At 47.4% G+C, this 19,406-nt stretch overlaps 1 protein-coding gene across 2 annotated transcripts in view; it reads right to left on the reverse strand.

Moving 5' to 3' along the window:
• CACNA1H (calcium voltage-gated channel subunit alpha1 H) overlaps window positions 1-19,406 on the reverse strand; it is a 156,761-nt gene that overhangs the window by 103,783 nt on the left and 33,572 nt on the right. For both annotated transcript variants that reach the window (XM_033074183.1, XM_042779780.1), the window contains 3 exons: window positions 5,795-5,906; window positions 5,375-5,508; window positions 1,619-1,716 (listed from right to left, as the gene is read on the reverse strand). In XM_033074183.1, the coding sequence (XP_032930074.1) occupies window positions 1,619-1,716; window positions 5,375-5,508; window positions 5,795-5,906 (344 nt within the window). The remainder of the gene's footprint in view (window positions 1-1,618; window positions 1,717-5,374; window positions 5,509-5,794; window positions 5,907-19,406) is intronic.

Below are 19,406 nucleotides of genomic sequence, written 5' to 3' on the forward strand. Positions count from 1 at the left end.
ATTCCAGCAGGGAATTATCCCAACGCGGTGGCTCGGATTTAAAATTGGATTTAGAAGCCAAGCAGCTGAAGCCACTTGAAAATGGATTTAGGAGCCACTTGAACTTCCTATCGAGGATGATCCCAATTTTGTTTCACATGGAGCAAACCCTCCATGGGGGTTTAGCAGCAAGGGAGGCTCCTGAGCTGCTAATCCCGAACACAAAGTCCTGGAAAGACTTTGAGAGTGGCTGAGGAGGGAAAACAAACCCAGCAGGGCAAGGAGATCCCTCTTGGAAGTGACCTTTTGGAGGAACACTGTTTACTTTGCACCACCAGAGAGTTGTTTTCCTTTGGAAAGTCACAAAAACCTCAGGAAAGAGCTCTGAGGGTCAATTCCCTGCTCCCTGCCCTTTGCTGGCCCCGATTATGATAATGATCATCCCTAACTCGCCATTAAAAATTAAATTAATTTCTTCTGATTAGCTGCACACAGCCAGGTGTGGGGGGGTATTCCCAAGGATTTCCAGTTTTCCCAGACTGAGCTCAGAAATCAGAGTGGGGTTTATTGCCAAGGATTTCCAGTTTTCTTAGGGTGAGCTCAGAAATCCAAGTGTGGGGAAAGGGGGAAGTTATTCCCAAGGATTTCCAGTTTTCCCAGACTGAGTGGGGGTTTATTCACAAGGATTTCCAGTTTTCCCAGACTGAATGGGGGTTTATTCCCATGGTTTTCCAGTTTTCCCAGATTGAGCTCAGAAATCCAGCTGTGAGGGGAAGTTATTCCCAAGGATTCCCAGTTTTCCCAGTTTGAGTGGGGGTTATTCCCAAGCTTTCCCAGTTTGAGTGGGGTGATTCCCAAGCTCTCCCAGTTTGAGTGGGATTTATTCCCAAACTTTCCCAGTTTGAGTGGGGGTTATTCCCCAGTTTTCCCAGTTTGAGTGGGAATTTATTCCCAAGCTCTCCCAGTTTGTGTGGGGTGATTCCCCAGCTCTCCCAGTTTGTGTGGGGTGATTCCCAAGCTCTCCCAGTTTGGGTGGGGCGATTCCCAACTCTCCCAGTTTGAATGGGGTTTATCCCCAACCTCTCCCAGTTTGAGTGGGGTGATTCCCAAACTTTCCCAGTTTGAATGGGATTTATTCCCCAGTTTTCCCAGTTTGAGTGAGAATTTATTCCCAAGCTCTCCCAGTTTGAGTGGGATTTATTCCCAAACTTTCCCAGTTTGAGTGGGATTTATTCCCAAGCTCTCCCAGTTTGAGTGGGAATTTATTCCCAAGCTCTCCCAGTTTGAGTGGGAATTTATTCCCAAGGTCTCCCAGTTTGAGTGGGATTTATTCCCAAACTCTCCCAGTTTGGGTGATTCCCAAGCTCTCCCAGTTTGAGTTGGGTGATTCCCAAGCTCTCCCAGTTTGGGTGATTCCCAAGCTCTCCCAGTTTGAATGGGATTTATTCCCAAACTTTTCCAATTTGGATGGGGTGGTTCCCAAGTTCTCCCAGTTTCAGTTGGGTGATTCCCAAGCTCTCCCAGTTCGAGTGGGGTGATTCCCAAGCTCTCCCAGTTTGGGTGGTGTGATTCCCAATCTCTCCCAGTTTGGGTGGTGTAATTCCCAGTCTCTCCCAGTTTCCCCAGCTCTGTCACTCACTTGGGACCCTGTTGATGGCGCGCAGGGGCCGCAGCACGCGCACGGTGCGGATGGCGGAGAGGCTCACGTTGTGTCCATCCAGGGAATATTCCATCATCCTGCAGGGAAAACAGCACAGCACTCAGCATGGGGTGCTCAGCCAGGGAAAATTCACTGCCTGCAAGGCCAGGGATTGCAGATCCATCCATTCTGTGCTTCCAACTCGTTCTGGAAGCATCCAAGGCCGGGATGGAAGAGGTTTGGAGCAACCTGGAAATCATCCCTGCTCATGGCAGGAGTGGGATGAGCTTTAAGGTCCTTCCCAGCCTTTGCTGGCACAAGGAACACTTTGGAAAGGAGGATTTTCCTTCCAGGATGGGAAGGAAGCTGGAGAGGGAAACTCCAGCAGGAATCGTGGTGATGGGACAAGGGGTTCACAGTGAAAGATTGGAAATTCAGATGGGAGATTGGGAAGGAATTCCTGAGGGAGGGTGGGGAGGCTCTGGCACAGATTCTCAGAGCAGCTGAGGCTGCCCCTGGATCCCTGAAGTGTCCAAGGCCAGGCTGGACAGGGCTTGGAGCAGCCTGGGATGGTGGGAGGTGTCCCTGCCCATGAGATCTTTATGGTCTTTCCAACCCAACCCAACCCAACCCATTCCATGATTCCCTGACTCTCCAGGACAAGGAGCTGCATCCCAGCTTTTCTCTTCTCCCATGATCAAACCTGAAGACCCAAACCAACAAAAATGCACAAGTAATTTGCTTTCCAGTTGATCATTAAGAATAAAGAACATTTTCTTCTCATTCCCCCTAAACATTTTGGCAGGGTTGGCACTCAGTAGGTGATTCCCTACGCTGGAAAATGAGAGGCACAAAACTTTGGGATGTCTTGTGCCATCAACAACTCCAAATCTAAATCCAATCCTGCAAGATCTCCAGGGACTGGATGCACCAGGATGCCAAATGTGGGGTTGTGTCCTTACATCCCATCTCTAAATCCCAAATCCCTTGGAAATCCCTACAGAAACCTGTTGGAGCTGGGAATTTGGGATGGATTGGCACTTGGTAGGTGATTCCCTACCCCGAAAAACACAAAGCTTTGGGATGTTTTGTGCCATCAAAAGCTTCCAAACCTTCAGCTGTCAAATCCAAATCATATCCTGGGAACCTGCAAGGTCAGGATGCCAAGTTGTAAATCCGGAATCCCTTGGAAATGTCCCCACAGAAACCTGCTGGAGCTGAGAATTTTGGCTGGGTTGGCACTCAGTGGGCGATTCCCTACCCTGAAAAACAAAAATCTTTGGGATGTCTTGAGCCATCAACAGCTCCAAACCTTCAGCTGTCAAATCCAGTCCTGGAATGTCTCCAGGGGCTGGATCCTCTCAGTTCCAGCTCTCCTGAACATCCCTGCCCCTGGGGAAACGCTTTCAACTCAGCTCTGGGACAGACGGGGAGGCCACGAGTTCCACGGGGCTTGAAACGTTCCAGGGAACATTTCTCAGGCAGGGAAAACATGAAAGGACTCTGGGAGCTGGAAGGAACTTCAGACACAGACAGATCTGTGCTGGAGGCAGGAGCTGTGTTTATTTTGTAGTTCCTCTGCTCCCTTTGGAGCTGCTGCTGAGGCAAAGAACGGGGCAGACGAAGCTCTGCCGATCACTTGTTTCCCTTCTTACCACAAAAAAAACTCGGAATAACTTCAGCACATCCATCCCCTGTCTGGAAACAGCAGCTTTGTTATTCCAGTGCTGAGTTCCCTGCTAAAAACAGCTCTAGGTTTAGGAGCTGGATTGAAGGGGGGTGGTGAGAGGTGAATCCCAACCCTTGGAACAGCTTCTCCTCCAGCAGGGTGACTCCCAGCTCCAGCCTCTCTTTGGAGAGATGGGAAATCATATCCCAGGTGGGGCTGAAATCCACAAAACCACCTGGGAAGGTGGGAATTCATATCCCAGGTATGGCTCAAATCCACAAAACCACCTGGGAAGATGGGAATTCATATCCCAGGTATGGCTCAAATCCACAAAACCACCTGGGCAGGTGGGAATGGATATCCCAGGTATGGCTCAAATCCACCCAAAACCCTGGGAAGGTGGGAATTCATATCCCAGCTATGGCTCAAATCCACCCAAACCACCTGGGCAGGTGGGAATTCATATCCCAGCTATGGCTCAAATCCACCCAAACCACCTGGGCAGGTGGGAATGGATATCCCAGGTATGACTGAAATCCACCCAAACCACCTGGGAAAGAGGGAATTCATATCCCAGGTATGACTGAAATTCACCCAAAACCCTGGGCAGGTGGGAATGGATATCCCAGGTGTGGCTCAAATCCACAAACCACCTGGGAAGGTGGGAATGGATATCCCAGGTATGGCTGAACTCCACTCAAACTGTCTGGAGACAGCCCAGGACCAGCCTGGGAAGGGATTTTCCTTCTCCTCATCTCCAGCCTGAGTGATGCCATCCCTGCAGAGGGGTCTCCTGCTGTTTTCATCCTCCTCAAATATATTCCAGCCATGGATGGGGTGGAAGAACCTTGGGGAACTCCCAAATGGCCTCCCCAGCCACTTTGCCCCTCATTCCAACAGCAAAATTCCTGCCCCTGAGGATGAGAGAAGGCTCAGTCCTGCAGCTCCATGGGTCCCCCCAGTCCTGGGTTTTGGGGATTTCTGAGGAGTTGAGGATTTTCTGCTTGCCCTCACTATCCAGTGTGTAAAAACCCCCTCAGCTCCTTGATCAAACTCCTGATCCCGAGTTTTCCCTGCTCTTCCCCTGCCACTCCTCCCTTAAACACTGCAGCAGCTTTATGGGAAAACATAATTAAGGAAAAAATAATTAATAATAAGGTTGTTTTTTTTTTTTTTTTGCTGTCCCTGTTGCTCCTTCTCGGGCTGGAACTGCACCCGAGTTCCAAGGAAGCTCCGCTCAGGAGAGCTCATGTTTTATTCAGAGCACTAAAACCGTTCCTAATTGTATTCCAGACAAACAACACCGAGCACAACAAAACCCCATTAGTGCAGGGGAGATGGCACAGCATTAATGGAAAGGGAAAAACGCCCCAACATATTCCAAGGATGTTTTAATTAACCCCAGGCTGGTCATTAGGAACGCAGGAATTCAGAAGTCAGGCTGTAATTAAAGCTTTCCACCCCTTCCCAGGATGTACTGAGCAGGTAGGAGAGCCTGGGCTTCCCAAAGCTATTTATTTATTGGAAGGGGAGAAAAAAAAAAAAAGTTTGAGCTTTGCCAAGCTTTTACTCCACTCAGTTATTCCCCGTGGGGGTGAGGGAAGTGGTGTCAAAAGCAGCAGGATCATCCTTGGAGCTGTTTATTAACACATCCTGCACAAACCAGCAGCTGGGGGAGATGGAATTGAGTTGTAAACCAGGAGGAGTTTGGAATTTGGGTGAACTCCCAGCCAGCTTTTCCCACTGAGATTTCAACCTCCTTCACGGGGTTTTTGGGTTCTTCTGTTTGCCCCAGCCCTGCCTCACTCTGCTGGTGGCAGGAGTGGGGCTGAACTGGTTTTATAAAAATTATATTTTGGAGCACTGGGATGCTGTGGATCAGCTCAGGATGTGTTAGGATCAAAGGATTGCTCCAAACCCCCCCACAGCTCTGCCTGGTATTCACAACCCACCCCCAAACCCAGCGTGCTTTTAGGGTGAGGATCAAAAAAATCAGATCTGGGAGATTCTGCCTCCCAACCCTGCCAGGAAGATTTGGCTCCCTGGGATTCTCCTGCTCCCAGGATAAGGGATGAGCTGGCACTGACCCTGCCATGACAATGAAGAAGTCCAGGCGGTTCCAGGTGTCCCCAAGGTAACACTTCTGCCCAAAGATGCCCAGGGCCACCATCTTGATCACCATTTCCACGGCAAAGAAGGCGAAGATGAAGTCATCAAATGCCTGGAGAGCAGGAAAAGAGGATTTCAGTCAGTCCTGCCCTGCTCAGGGGGAGGAGAGACCTGAGTGCTCCCACCACGGGGACATTCCATGCTCCTGTCACCAAAGTGCCACCTGCAAACTCCACCCATAAATCCCAGAGCAGCCACCCCACAAATGGATCCAACAAATCCCACAAAGGCATCCCCACCCCTCCATTCCCACAAATCCCAGAGCATCCACTCCACAAATCCCAGAGCAGCCACCCCACAAACCCCACACTCCCAGGTTTTGGGACCTGGTTCCTCACCTCCAGGATGGTGCAGCGCTCCGACTGGCACTCCACGTCCTCGCAGGGCTGGAACATGCCCAGGGTGACGCAGTTGAGCAGGATCACCAGCATGCTCACGTGCTCGAACCAGGTGCCAGCGGGTTAAGGACAGCACAGCTTCGGGAGGGGACACACCCAGAGCCTCCTCCCACCCCAACCCCTTCCCTGGGGTATTCCCAGCTCCAAATCCCCAGTTCCAGCAGGGAATTCACCCCACAGCAGGAAAGCAGCTCCAGGGCACCACCAGCCAGAGCTGTGCCCAGTTCCTTGCTCCAGTCCTGCTCTCCTTGTTTCCATCTGGAGTTGTGGGAATGGGGTTCTCTCATTCCAGCCCCATCCCACACCTCAGGAAGGGACAGATTCCACAAGATCCACACCCTGATGGGAATGGGGTTGTCTCATTCCCGTATCTCAAGGAAGGGACAGATTCCAATCTGAGATCCTGGTGGGAATGAGGTTCTCTCATTCCAACACCTCAGAAAGGGACAGATTCCAATCTGAGATCCACATCCTGGTGGGAATGAGGTTCTCTTATTCCAGTCCCATTCCCACATCTCAAGGAATATCAGATTGAACAAGATCCATATCCCAGTAGGAATGAGGTTCTCTTATTCCAATCCCATTCCCACATCTCAGGAAGGGAGACATTCCGCTCTGAGATCCTGATGAGAATGAAGTTCTCTCATTCCCTACATCTCAAGGAATGACAAATTCCACTCTGAGATCCACATCCTGGTGGGAATGAGATTCTCTCATTCCAACCCCATTCCCACATCTCAAGGAATAACAGATTCCACAACATCCACATCCTGATGGGAATGAGATTCTCTCATTCCAGCCTCGTTCCCAAATCCCAAAGAATGACAGATTCCACTCTGAGATCCCTGTGGGAATGAGGTTCTCTCATTCCAATCCCATTTCTACATCTCAAGGAATAACAGATTCCAGAAGATCCATATCCTGGTGGGAATGAGATTCTCTCATTCCAGCCCCATTCCCAAATCCCAAAGAATGACAGATTCCACTCTAAGATCCCTGTGGGAATGAGATTCTCTCATTCCAACCCCATTCCCAAATTCCAAAGAATGTCAGATTCCACTCTGAGATCCTGATGGGAATGAGTTTCTCTCATTCCAGCCCCATTCCCACATCCCAAGGAACGTCAGATTTCCCATCCTGACAGAGACAAAGCAGAGCCAAGCTGTGGGGCCAAGGATGGGAATGTTTGGGGTGCAGGATCCTGAGGCATGAAAAAGAAGGAAAAGGCTCCCAGGTGAACTCTCCAGTCTCCAAAATTCCCCAATATTCCTTACAGGATCCGCTAGTGCTCCATTAACCCGTAATTAATTGATCTGAGTAGGAAGTGGTGATTTGCATCAGTGCAAAATGGGCCCAAAGTTGCTGTTTGCTGCTGGCAGGACAATTAAAAATCCCACAAAAACACAGAATAATTCCACAAATGAAGCAGGAACGAGAGGACTGTTCCTGGGGAAAGTAATTGGAAACATCTGGATGTGAATAAACCTTTGTGCTTCCAAACCCACACCTGGGGGAGGCACAGACACTGAATTATTTCTGATAACTGCAGAATTTCAGAAGCAGATAATTCGCTTTGGGAAGCTGAATAAAAACCCTTCCATGTTGATTCCTTAGGAATATTTTATCTGGGATTTTATCCCTTCAGGATAAAATTTATTGCAGCAGATCAGGGCTTCAGTCTCAAACTGGTTTTGCACGTTCTTATTTATCCAGGTAGAAAAAGAAAAAGGCAAAAATCAGTGGGGTGAAATCTTGCACTTCCCTAAAATCTGATCCCAGCCCAGTTCTTGCTTTAGAGGGGCTTTAATTGGAAAATTGATTAAATTTATTAAAAAATCAATTGAATATATTAAAAATAATTTAATTTAATAAAAATTAATTAAATTAAATTAAATTAAATTTAAAACTGGAAGCACCTCAGAGCTGGGAACCAACGGGGCAGACTTGGAAACCCACTTGTCTAAAATGGAAATAAATGTAGGAAATCTGAGAAATAAATGAAATAAAATCCCAGTCACCCCAGGAGTGAAGCAGAAGCTCCTGACAGGATTTTTCCACTGAAATTCCAAGGTTGGTTTAATTTCTCCCTCCTTTCCATGATTTCTCCCTGATTTTTCCCATCTTTAGGAGCTTTTCCCTGACTGGGATAATCCAACCCCACAAACCCAACACCCAAATCCTACCCAAAATCCTCAAGCACAGCCAGATCCCATTCCCAATATTCCCATGGAGTGATGGGATCCACGTGAAATTCCCTGCAAACAAAGCTCCTGCAGCTGCAGTTGCATAAATTTCCTTTATTATAGTTGCAGATTTTTTTTTCTCTTTAAAGTCCCAAAAATCAGAGCCTGTGGATTTGGAACAGTTCAAAGGCTCTGTGCAGCTCCCTGCACCTTTGATCAGGTGCTCTGCTCATCCCACCCCCAAAAAATTCCTTTTTTTCCATCTTCTAAGTGATCTAAAAGTGTTTTTATGGCTAAATAATCACCAGCAGGAGAAGAATTGTGCCTGGAGTTGAAATCAGATCTTAAATTCCTTAAAACCAGGCAGGTCCCCATCCCTGTGAGCCCAAATTTTAGGATGGCAGAGGAGGAGTTGTTTGGATTTTTCCAAGAGAAAAAGGAAGGTTCTGACAGAGCTTTGTGCTTATGGATGAGGGGGAAAGGGAAAAAGGGGGAGGAAAAAAGGGGGAGAGGAAAAATAAGAGGAAGAGGGAAAATAAGGGGGAGAGGAAAATACAAGGGGGAGAAAATAAAGGGGAGGGAAAAAAGGGGGAGAAAAAAAGGGGGAGAAAAAAGAAAGGGGGAGGGAAAAAAGGAAGAAAAAAGAAAGAAAAAATGGGGAGAAAAAAGGGAGGAAAAAAGGGGAGGGAAAAAAAGGGGGAGAAAAAAAAGAGCTGGGAAAAAAAGGGGGGAAGGGGGGAGAAAAGAAAAGGGGGAGAAAAAAAGGGGGGAGGGAAACAAAGGGGAAGGAAAAAAAAGGGGGAGAGAAAAAAGGGAGGGAAAAAAAAGGGGGGAAGGGTAAAGTTGTGGTGCCTTTGAAGAAAAGTCTAGAAAGGTGGAGGAAAATCCCAGGGAATTTCAGTTCCTTCAGCCCTTTCCTAGCCCCAAAAAGTGGGATTGAACTCCTGATTTCTGCTTTTCCAGCATGGAGATGTCCCAGAAAATCCCCTGGGTGGGGGGTGATGCTGGGATTAGGGAGCCTGGAACAGCTCGGAATATCCATCAAAAATGAAAATTCTGATTCTGGTAGGATGGGAGGAAAAAAAAAAAAAGGAGGAAAAGGTGGAAAAAAAAGTCCTGGAGCAGCAGAAAGAACAAGGATGTGACTGGAGAGGGAATTCCCACAGAACATCCTTGGGGATGCTCCCACAAATCCCCTAAAACCGCGCCTAAAAAGCGGGAACTCGGCAGTTCCCATGGCAACATCCCAAATCCTGGGGAAGGGGAAGATCCTAAAGGGGAGCATTGCCCAGGCAGGAATTCCAGGGAAGGATCTCAAATTCCCAGATCCCCTTCTGGGTTTCTCTGAGGGATCCACAGCTGAGATTAGGCTGGGGTTTAGTCCCGGGTTTAAAAGTCACAAAACGCCCCCAAATGTTGGTGCCAGCTCCGTCCCTGCTGCTCCTGGACAATGTTCTAAGTGCATGACATATTGCTGGCTTTTCACAACTACTGGAATAAATGCTATATGTATAATGTTAAAATTGCTTTTCTGTATAAATACAAGTTTTTTTTCTAATAGCCAAAGTTAAACACACGTTTTTTAAAGATAGGATGCTTAAACCACCCACTTAATTAAAATAACAACCCATAAATGTGTAGTAAAAACCCTGCAGCTAACACAACAATTATCAACACTCACCAGCTGCAAAAAGCCAAAAACACCACCCAAAATTAAAAAATAATTTAAAAAAATTTAAAACCACAAACCAAAAAACACGCATGCTCTAAAAAAGCAAACCCAAAAAATAACCATGCTAAATAATTCTCAAAAAAAATTAAACTATACATAAAAACTATAAATATACAAGTTAATGTATTGTAAAATGTATTTTAAAAAGCATTTCCAAAGCAATTGTGTGTCTTAACAACTTACCAAACAGCCAATTATTTTACTCTTTGCTTTATGTGTGTCTCCTGTTATTTTTTAATTAAACCTTTTACATTTTACCAAAACAGTAAAACGTGTTTTTCACAAGAATCTCCCTGCCAGTTTGATGTGGGATTTGTGGGATCCCTGAGCAGGGATGGAGGATGAAGGGTTTGAAGATGCCTCAGCCCAGCTCAGCTGCCAGACCTTGAGGTTTGAGAAAAGGTTGGAAATCAAGGATGTGCTGGAGGAGTTTCCCACGTTTTAGGCAGGAAAGTGGAGAGTGTCGAGTTCCTCAGTTTGTTCGGTTTCCATGTTAATTGTTAATGTTGAATTATTGGCCTCACTCTGGTTTTGTCCCCAGTTGTCACCTCTGTGCCCTTTCCCTTCCATTGGGTAACGCTGCTGCTGCTCCCCTGAAATGGCGCCTGGAAGGGGGGGTGATGTCATCGATCCATATGCAAATGAAGGGGTGCAAAGGACACTGGGACACAATTTGGAGTTAAAACCCCTTAAAACAACGAGCCCAAGTAACATCTGGAACTGAAGACTGTGTTCTCAGGTTGGGAGAACAGTGCAGAAAATGAATTTATCATCCTGAGCTGCTTTGTTCCATCACCACAACCCCAACAGCACTCGGTTAGAATGACACCCCCTGACAACAAAACTATTTCTCTTTTTTTGGGGATTCCCACAGGGATGGAAGCCCCAGCTCTGCCTAAGAGGACAAAACTGCGCTGCTCCTGCTTCTACTCCTGCTGAACTGGATGAGTTTTAAAATTTCCAACCAATTCTGTGCTGTGAAACCCTCCCAGGAACAGGAACGCTCTGAAAATAACTTTATATAAATTATATAAATTATATAAATTTATTTCAGAGCGTTCCTGTTCACAGCATGGAATTGGTTGGAATTTTTAAAGCTCTTCCAGTTCAAGTTTTAAACACTTCCCACTATCCCAAGCCCTGGCCCTGGACACTTCCAGGGATCCACTTCCAGTTTTTCTGAGAGTTTCTCTCCCCAGCTTCTTTGTTCAACCCTTCCACATCCCTGCAATGCTGAGATTTCCTGCTCTGGAGGTCAGGATTTTTATTTAAAATTTCGAATTTCTCTTTCATTGAAAAATGGGAGAAAAATTCCCAGCCTGGCTTGGCTGGAAGCTCCATCCTCAAATTCCTTTATGGATTCCCTCAGTACAGACCAGGGCTCATCCCTGATTTTTCCCTTTGTTCCAGACACTTCCCAACTCCAAATAAAACAGTGGAACCTCCTGGGATGTGGGTCCAGCTCAGAACTCCAGCAGTTCCTTCCTTGTTTTCATGAAAATCATCACCACCACTCATCCCTCAAAACCTACAAATATTCCTGCAATAAACACAGCAAAAAGGAAATTTTGAGATGTCACAAATTCATCCTGTGCCTTGGAGAGAAGGATTCTGCTCAAATTCCCAGGGAGCAGCTTTGTTTAAAAATTCCCAAATTATCATTCCACCCTGGAGAGAGGCTGGAGCCACAAGCCTGAACAGAAGCAAGATCTCAGCACTGTTTTTCCCATAATCTTATTATTTTTAAGCCATTCAGGGGATTTTAACCTGATATCTTCCAGTGGATTTGGTGGGATCCTGGTTATTATGGATCTGCACCATCCCTCTCCCAAATCCTACAAATATTCCTGCAATAAACACAGCAAAAAAATAAAATAAAATAAAAAAATCTGGGATGGCACCACCACTATGATAAATCCAGGGTTTTCATCCCATGAAATGAAGGATACAATTCCCAAATTTCCCAGGTGCTCCAGAGGGAGCAGCTTTGCTTAAAAATTCCCAAATTCTCATTCCACATTGGAGAGAGGCTGGAGCCACAAACTGACACCCAGGAGCTGAACAGAAGCAAGATCTCAGCACTGTTTTCCCATAATCTTATTATTTTTAAGCCACTCAGGGGATTTTGGAGACTTAACCCATGATTTTAACCCCTGGGATTTGACGGATCCTGGTTATTATGGATCTATCCTGAGGCTGAGGAAAATCCCAAAGCTCTAAATGCCAGTTTGGTTCCAAGGAAAAGCAAATTTTGAATGGGAGGAGTGGCCGAGGGAAGTTTGAGTTTGGGTGGTTTGAGGTGTGAGGGATGCATGGAATAAACACACACAAAAATTCTGGGAATTCCAGAACATCCCAGTGGGATGGGTGGGAATTTGGGAAGGGAAAAGGGGAAAAAAGGGAAAGGGGGAAAAAGGGAAAAGGGGGGGAAAAAGGGAAAAGAGGGGGGAAAGTGGGGAAAAAGGGGGGAAGTGGGGAAGGAGGAGGAAGTGAGGAAGGAGGGAAAAAAGGGGGAGGGGATAAAAAAGGGGGGAAAGAGATGAAAAAGGGGAAAAGCAGGAAAAAGGAAAAGGGGGATAAAAAGGGAAAAGGAGGGAAAAGGGGGGAAAAGGGGGGGAAATGGGGGAAAAAGGAGAAATAAAGGGGAAAAAATGGATGAAAAAAGTGGAGAGAAGGGATGGAAAAAGGAGGCGAAAAGGGATGGGAAAAAAAGGAGGAAAATGGGATTGAAAAAGGAGGGAAAAGGGATTGAAAAAAGGAAGAAAAAGGGACGGAAAAAGGAGGGGAAAGGGTTATTATGCATTTATCCCAAGGTGAAAATCCCGGCGCTCTGAGTCCCAGGGATTCCCGGGTTCTCCCTCCTGCCGGGGTTTGGGGTGGCTGAATCAGGAGCTGTGACACATCCCTGAGCTGCAGCAGCTCGATCCCAACACAAACACATTCCCACACACGGGGTGGCTTTTCTGGGAACTCCCGGCTGCTGTGGGATCCCAGACAGGCTCTGAGTCACAGTGCTCCTCACCCTGAGCTCTCCTCTCCCTCTCCCTCTCCCTCTCCCTCTCCCTCTCCCTCTCCTCTCCTCATAAATAAATAAATAAATAAATAGAAAAAAATTTAAAATAAATAAATAAATCTATTCCAAGTGGATGGGAAGGATAAATCAGTCAATCAATCAATTCCAAGTGGGTTGGAAGGATAGATGGATAGATAAATAAATAAGTAAATAAATAAATAAATAAATAAATAAATAAATAGATAAATTCCCAGTGGATTGGAAGGATAAATAAGTAAGTAAGTAAGTAAATAAATAAATAAATAAATGAATAAATAAATTCCAAGTAGATTGGAAGGATAAATGAATGAATGAATAAACAAACAAACAAATAAATAAATAAATAAATGGACTCCAAGTGGATTGGAAGGACAAATAAATAAATCAATCAATTCCATGCAGGTTGTCAGGAAAAAAAAAAAAAATTCCAAGTGGATAAATAAATAAATAATTGAATAAATTCCAAGTGGATTGGAAAGATAAAGAAATCAATCAATTCCCAGTGGATCGTATAAATAAATAAATAAATAAATGAATGAATGAATGAATAAATAAATAAATAAAGTCCAAGTGGGTTGGAAGGCTAAATAAATAAATAAATAAATAAATAGATTCCCAGTGACTTGGAAAAACAAGTAAGTAAATAAATTCCAAGTGGATGAAGGATAAACTGCTAGAGGGTGACAGTGTTGGGATGGTTTTATCCCAAAGCTCTGGAGGTTCTGGGATACAGAGCATCCAGCCAGGCTCCTCCAGCCCAGCTGTGCCTGGATCACTGCTGGATTTAACTCTGGATTTAACTCTGGATTTAACTCTGGATTTAACTCCCCATCCCTCTGCTGTCCCTCCAGCAGCATTTGGGCTCCCTGGACATCCCCAAATTCCCCTCTGGGAATGCTTCTGGCCCTCCTGGGATCCTGCCCCACCTCCAGACAGATCCCCAGCAGCTCTGGGCTCAGGATGTCACAGTGGGAAGAAGGAAAATCCCTGAAGTGCCTTTTGCAGCCTCCTGTGCCCCCAGAGCTGTCCTGGGTGTCCAGGAATCCTGCCTGGATTCCTCCTGTGCTGTCTCTGCCTCCAACTCCAGCTGGAACATCCCCAGAAGGAGCAGCAGGATCCCAGTCCAGGTGCAGCTGGCAGGGAGGAAGGAGTGCTGGCCACCCCTCTGGAGCTGAGGGACAGTAGCCAATTCCCAGCTGATTTTTCAGGCTCAGCCGAGCAGTTTCCAGCCCAGACTTCCAGGTTTGCAGCTGGAAAGCAGCTCCAGGAAAAGCCAGCTGGGAAAGAGGGATGCACATCCCACCAAGGAGGCTCAGGAGCCCAAACTGAGGGGGGAATCTGGGATAAAAAATGCTGCTGGAGATGGGATTTCCTTCCCAGCTTCCCTGCACCACAATTCCCAAATATCTGTGCCCAACACACTCCATCCATCACCCCAGGCTCCTTTTTCCCATCTAAAATCCTCCCCAGGAGCAGCAACAGGGGCTGCTCCCTGCCCCAGCCCCATCCATTCCCACTCCAGGCTGGGATTCTCCAGATCCTCCCCAAAAATCCTGGAGCGGATCCGAGCTCCACTGCAGCGTTCATTCCAAGGGAAGTTCTCCCAGAGCTCAGCTCCACGAGGTTTTGTAAACAAACCCACCAAACAAAAGACTCCTACAGCTCGGGATTAATGGGAATAATTAATGGGAAAGTTGTTGGGCTGCCTTTTTTTTTTTTTTCCCCCTTTTTTTCTTTTCACACAGCAACAAAAGCAAGCTCCTGAAAATCTCCCCCTGCAGCGTTTGCAACCCAAACAAGGCAGGCTGTGGTGCCACACGAGGAGTGAGGAGTGGGAGCTGAAAAGAGGAAACAAAAATCCCTTTTGTCCCCTTTTTCCCCTTTTCTCCTACCTCAGATCCCTCAGAATCACCAGGATTCCCTGGCAGGAGGATCCTGTCCCTGGCAGGTGCTGCCACAAACAGCACAGGAGGAGCAGAGCAGGGGATGAGCAAAGAAAAAAGAGGTGAATCCAGCAGGAATTTGGGAATAACTTCTCCCTCCTCCTGCCAGTTAAGGCCCTGCCACTAATTAATGCCCTGTTCATTAGCAGGAGGCTCAGGGAGCTGCAGAGAGCTGGGGGTGTTTCCTTAGTGAGGAATCACAGCTTGGTGTCTGAAATTGGGGAAAAAAAACCCCAAAACATCATTTACAAACAGTTATAAAATTCAGAAATGTTTGCCCTGGACAGCAACAGGTCCCAGCCAGGCCTGGATGAGCCAGGCTTTAAATCAGGATGGAAATCCTGGGGCTTTGTCCCATCTCCCTGTGTTTGCATCCTGAGGGTGCTGCAGGAGCAGATTTTTGCTCTGAGCACTGATGGATATTTTAATGCTGAGCTGCAACCCTGAGTGATGGCATTTAGGGTTTAGTCCTGGCTCAAGCACATCTGCAAATCCAACCAGAGCTGGCCCAAATCCAGCAGAGCACTCAAACCAACGTTCAGCTGCGGATTTCGCCCAGGTTTAGAGCGGGCAGGGCTGGGAATGGAAGGTGAGGATGGAGCAGCAGGAGGGGAGGATGTGATGGAGCAGGAGAGGAATTCCCAGGAAGCAGAGAAGGACAGGAACTGCTGGCCCACCAGAGATGAACCTGAATTTCTCAATTTCTGATTTTGTTATCTCCATTTCCCCCTTCTAAAAAACACCTCTGGGGGAGATTTCTGAGGGGGAATCACTCCAAGCTCTCAGCTGGAATTGGGGAATTCTGTGTGCAGGAAGAAAAACCCAAATCATTTTTTTTCCCCTCTCAGTAACAGAGCAGAGCTAAAACAAGGCTTGGAATCAAAGCTGAAGGAATCCCAGGACTGCCAGAGCTCGGGGCTGAGCACAGCCAGCAACAAACACGAGCTCCAATCAGCAATTCCCACCTCAGGCTGAACTTTTTGGAGCTGTCTGTGCCAAGCTCCTTTTCTCAGATATAAATCCGAACATAAGTCAGGTATAAATTCATTTCCAAGCACAGCCAGGCTGGGGAAAATCCGAGCAGACAGCAGGATGAAGCTGCCAGGGCAATCCTTGGGAAGGCTTTGTGCTGCTCCTCGGGGAGAACACGTCTCAGGGATTTAATTCCGACACAATACCCCGCGTTCCAGTCATTAATAAATCCAGGGAACACCTCATCCTGTTTCCTTGAGTTAATTCCAGGAGGTTTGAGCTGCAGGGATCACAGGTTTGGAGCTGGTGGCAGAGACAGCACCTGAGTTTTCCTCAAGGGAATTCCCAACACCTCCAGCCCCGAGTGCTGGAGCTGCCCCAGGAGCTTTCCCCAGCCTGGATTCTCCCAAATCTGGATTTCCCCAGCCTCGATTCACCCCAAATTTGGATTTCCTGAGCCTGGATTCTCCCAAAATCTGAATTTCCCCAGTCTGGATTTTCCCAAAATCTGAATTTCCCCAGCCTGGATTCTCCCAAAATCTGGATTTCCCCAGTCTGGATTCTCCCCAAATCTGGATTTCCCCAGTCTGGATTTTCCCAAAATCTGAATTTCCCCAGCCTGGAATCTCCCAAAATCTGGATTTCCCCAGTCTGGATTCTCCCCAAATCTGGATTTCCCCAGCCTGAATTCTCCCAAATCTGGGTTTCTCCAGCCTGGATTTTCCCAAAATCTGGATTTCCCCATTTGGATGTGCAGACCTTGGCTCACTTCAGGTTCTTTGGAACTTTTCCGTGGCTCCTCTGGGATTTTCTGGGAGCTCTGGAAACCCTGAGGAGCCCCAAATTCATTAATTGCAGCCCTAAAGAACACAGACCCTGCCCTCACTGGGGTTTTGAGCTCACTGCTGTCCCCACAGATTTGGGGTTGGATATTCCAGCCTGGCTCTGGCTCCAGAGATGTGGGATGGAACAAGACAATCCCAATCTCTCCCACTGCATCCAACACCAAACCCAACCTTCCCCAGGACATTCCCTGTCCTGATCCAAGCCCTGGACGAGGTGGGAACGGCCACAGACCCCTCCTGTCCTGGTGTGAACAGCAGGATCTCACTTCTCCCTGTTTCCAAATCCCAGTTTGGCCAGCAGGAACCTCCCCATCCCCTGCACATCCCCAGGGGCTCAGCCCCAGCTCAGAGAATTCCAGGATGGTTTGGGTTGGAAGAACTCATCCAGTGCCACCCCCTTCCACAACTTCCACTATTCCCAGGTTTTTCCAAGCCCGTCCAGGCCTTGGATTTGTCAGCCCAGTCCTCCCCCATGGGATCCAGAAACCAAATTCCCACCACGAATCCAGCAGCAAAATCCCAAACCCTACAATAACAGCATCACCAGCACCAGGAAATCCAGAATTCTTCCCCAAAAAAATCCCTCAGATCCAGCTGCAAGCAGCAGAAACCCCTCAGCCCTCCTTGGGAATTTGCCAGTGCTTTTTCCAGCTGTGAGTTAAATCCCAAATCCCCTTTTTCCCACCCAGGATGTTGCAGTAGCTGTAACTCCAATCCTGGCACCCCTGAATCCCTGGATCCCTGCCGTGACCCGATGCTCCCCAGCTGGAATTTTCTGGATTGTCCCTCTCTGACTGAGCCAAACAACTTCCCCCAGCGAAGAAAATATTTTGCTGTCTCCAGACTGAGTAAAAATAGCCCTCAATTCCCTTCTCAATTAGTTGAGGGCTGGAATGTGCAGTTAATTGGGCCTTTCTTGCCTCAAATGATCTCTGGGAGGCAGAGATCCCACAGAAGCACAGCCAGGGGGGCTGTACAGGGATGGGGAAAAGGGATTTGGGAGGAAAAATGGGAAAGGAAAAGGTGGCAAAGGCTGGAAGTTCATTGGATTCTCCAGCTCTAAAACACATGGAGGAATAGAGGGACTTGGAAGGGAAAAAAAAAAACAAACAGAAAGAAAAACCCATTTCCAGGGGGTTGTACAGGGATGGAAAAAGGGATTTGGGGAAAAAATGGGAAAGGAAAAGGTGGAAAAGGCTGGAAGTTCTTTGGATGCTCCAGCTCTAAGATATGTGGAGGAATCAATTGAATTAGAAGGAAAAAAAAAACCAAACCAGGAAAAGAAATCCATTTCTGGGGGGTTGTACAGGGATGGGAAAAAGGATTTGGGGGAAAAATGGGAAAAGAAAAGTCGGCAAAGGCTGGAAGTTCATTGGATGTTCCAACTCTAAGACATGTGGAGGAATTGACTGAATTAGAAAGAAAAAAAAATACAGGAAGAAAAACCATTTCCAGGGGGTTGTATGGGGATGGGAAAAGGGATTTGGGGGGAAAATGGGGAAAAAAAAAGGTGGCAAAAGCTGGAAATTCATTGGATTCTCCAGCTCCAAAGCACATGGATGAATAATTTAACTTGGAAGGGAAAATTAAAACCCAGCAAGGAAAAAAACACTCCCTGGAGGATTAGAACCCGTTAATCGCAGCGGAGCTAAATTTGGAAATTTGCTTTTTGTTTCCCAAGAAACCTTTGGAAAATATGGATGGGGCCAGTCCCCAGTGCTGCTGTGGAGTCCCTGGGTGTCCCCTGGGTGTCCCCTGGGTGTCCTGTGCCAGCTCAGGAGGTGCCACCCACGCTGGCCCCGGGCACTGCCAGGCTCTGGCTCTGCCCTGCCTGCCTGTCAGCTCCTCTTCTCCCTCTGCCTGATGAATAATGGGAATAAAAACCGGGAATAAAAAAGCGGTGACACTCAATTAGCGCCTGTGATGGAGCACCCGGGGCTGCTCCTGCTCCTGTTCCACAAATCCTGCATGTGCAAACAGGGAAACAAAGCGGCTGCTGATGGATTTCCTCGTTTTCCCAAATGTTTATGGGTCCAGCTGGGTTTGTAGGGGAGCCTGGATTTGGGGGTGTGAGGAAGGAGATGCTCCCAAATTGGGACAGCACCTCCCAAAATTGAGGATTTTTGGCAAAGCAGCGCCTAAGCCTGGTGGCTGGGGTTTGTTGGAATGGGATTTTATGGGATTCTGGGATAAATGTGGCTGGAGAGGTTGGGGCTGCTCCATCCCTGCAATGTCCAAGGCTGGGTTGGAGCGTGGGAGGTGTCCCTGCCCTGGTTCAGGTGGCACTGGATGATTTTTTATCCCTCCCAACCCATTCTGGGATTCTGGGAATGCCTTGAAATCCCCTGATAACAAATCAGACAAAAGCCCAGACTCCAAACCCCTCCCTGCACTGGATTTTTGGGATTTCTCCCATCCAGCCCAGGCTCAGGTGGGAATTCCTGCTTCCCTGTTTCCAGCTCTGCTCCTGGAAGGACGAGGGTGACAAATGTTCCCATTTGGGGTTTTGCACCAGCACAGTGAAAATATTCCCAAATTGGGAAGGGATTCCTGGGAATGCTGAGAGGAGCATCCCTCCCTTCAGAGAGGAGGCAGAGCTGCCTCCAAATCCTCCTTATCCCTCCAAATCTCCATTATCTGTGCAAATTCCTGTTCCAGCTCCATCAGAGCAGCGGGACGGGAAGGAAATGAGGATTTGATGGAATTGTGTTTGCAGCAGAGCAGGGACAGCAAGGGCAGATCCAGATCCAGATCCAGCTCCCATCTCCTGTGCAGTACCCACAGATCTCCCTTTTCCATCTTTTCTGGGGATGGTTTCTTCAGGG

This window comes from Catharus ustulatus, chromosome 16, assembly GCF_009819885.2.
Source record: "Catharus ustulatus isolate bCatUst1 chromosome 16, bCatUst1.pri.v2, whole genome shotgun sequence".
Lineage (NCBI taxonomy): Eukaryota > Metazoa > Chordata > Aves > Passeriformes > Turdidae > Catharus > Catharus ustulatus.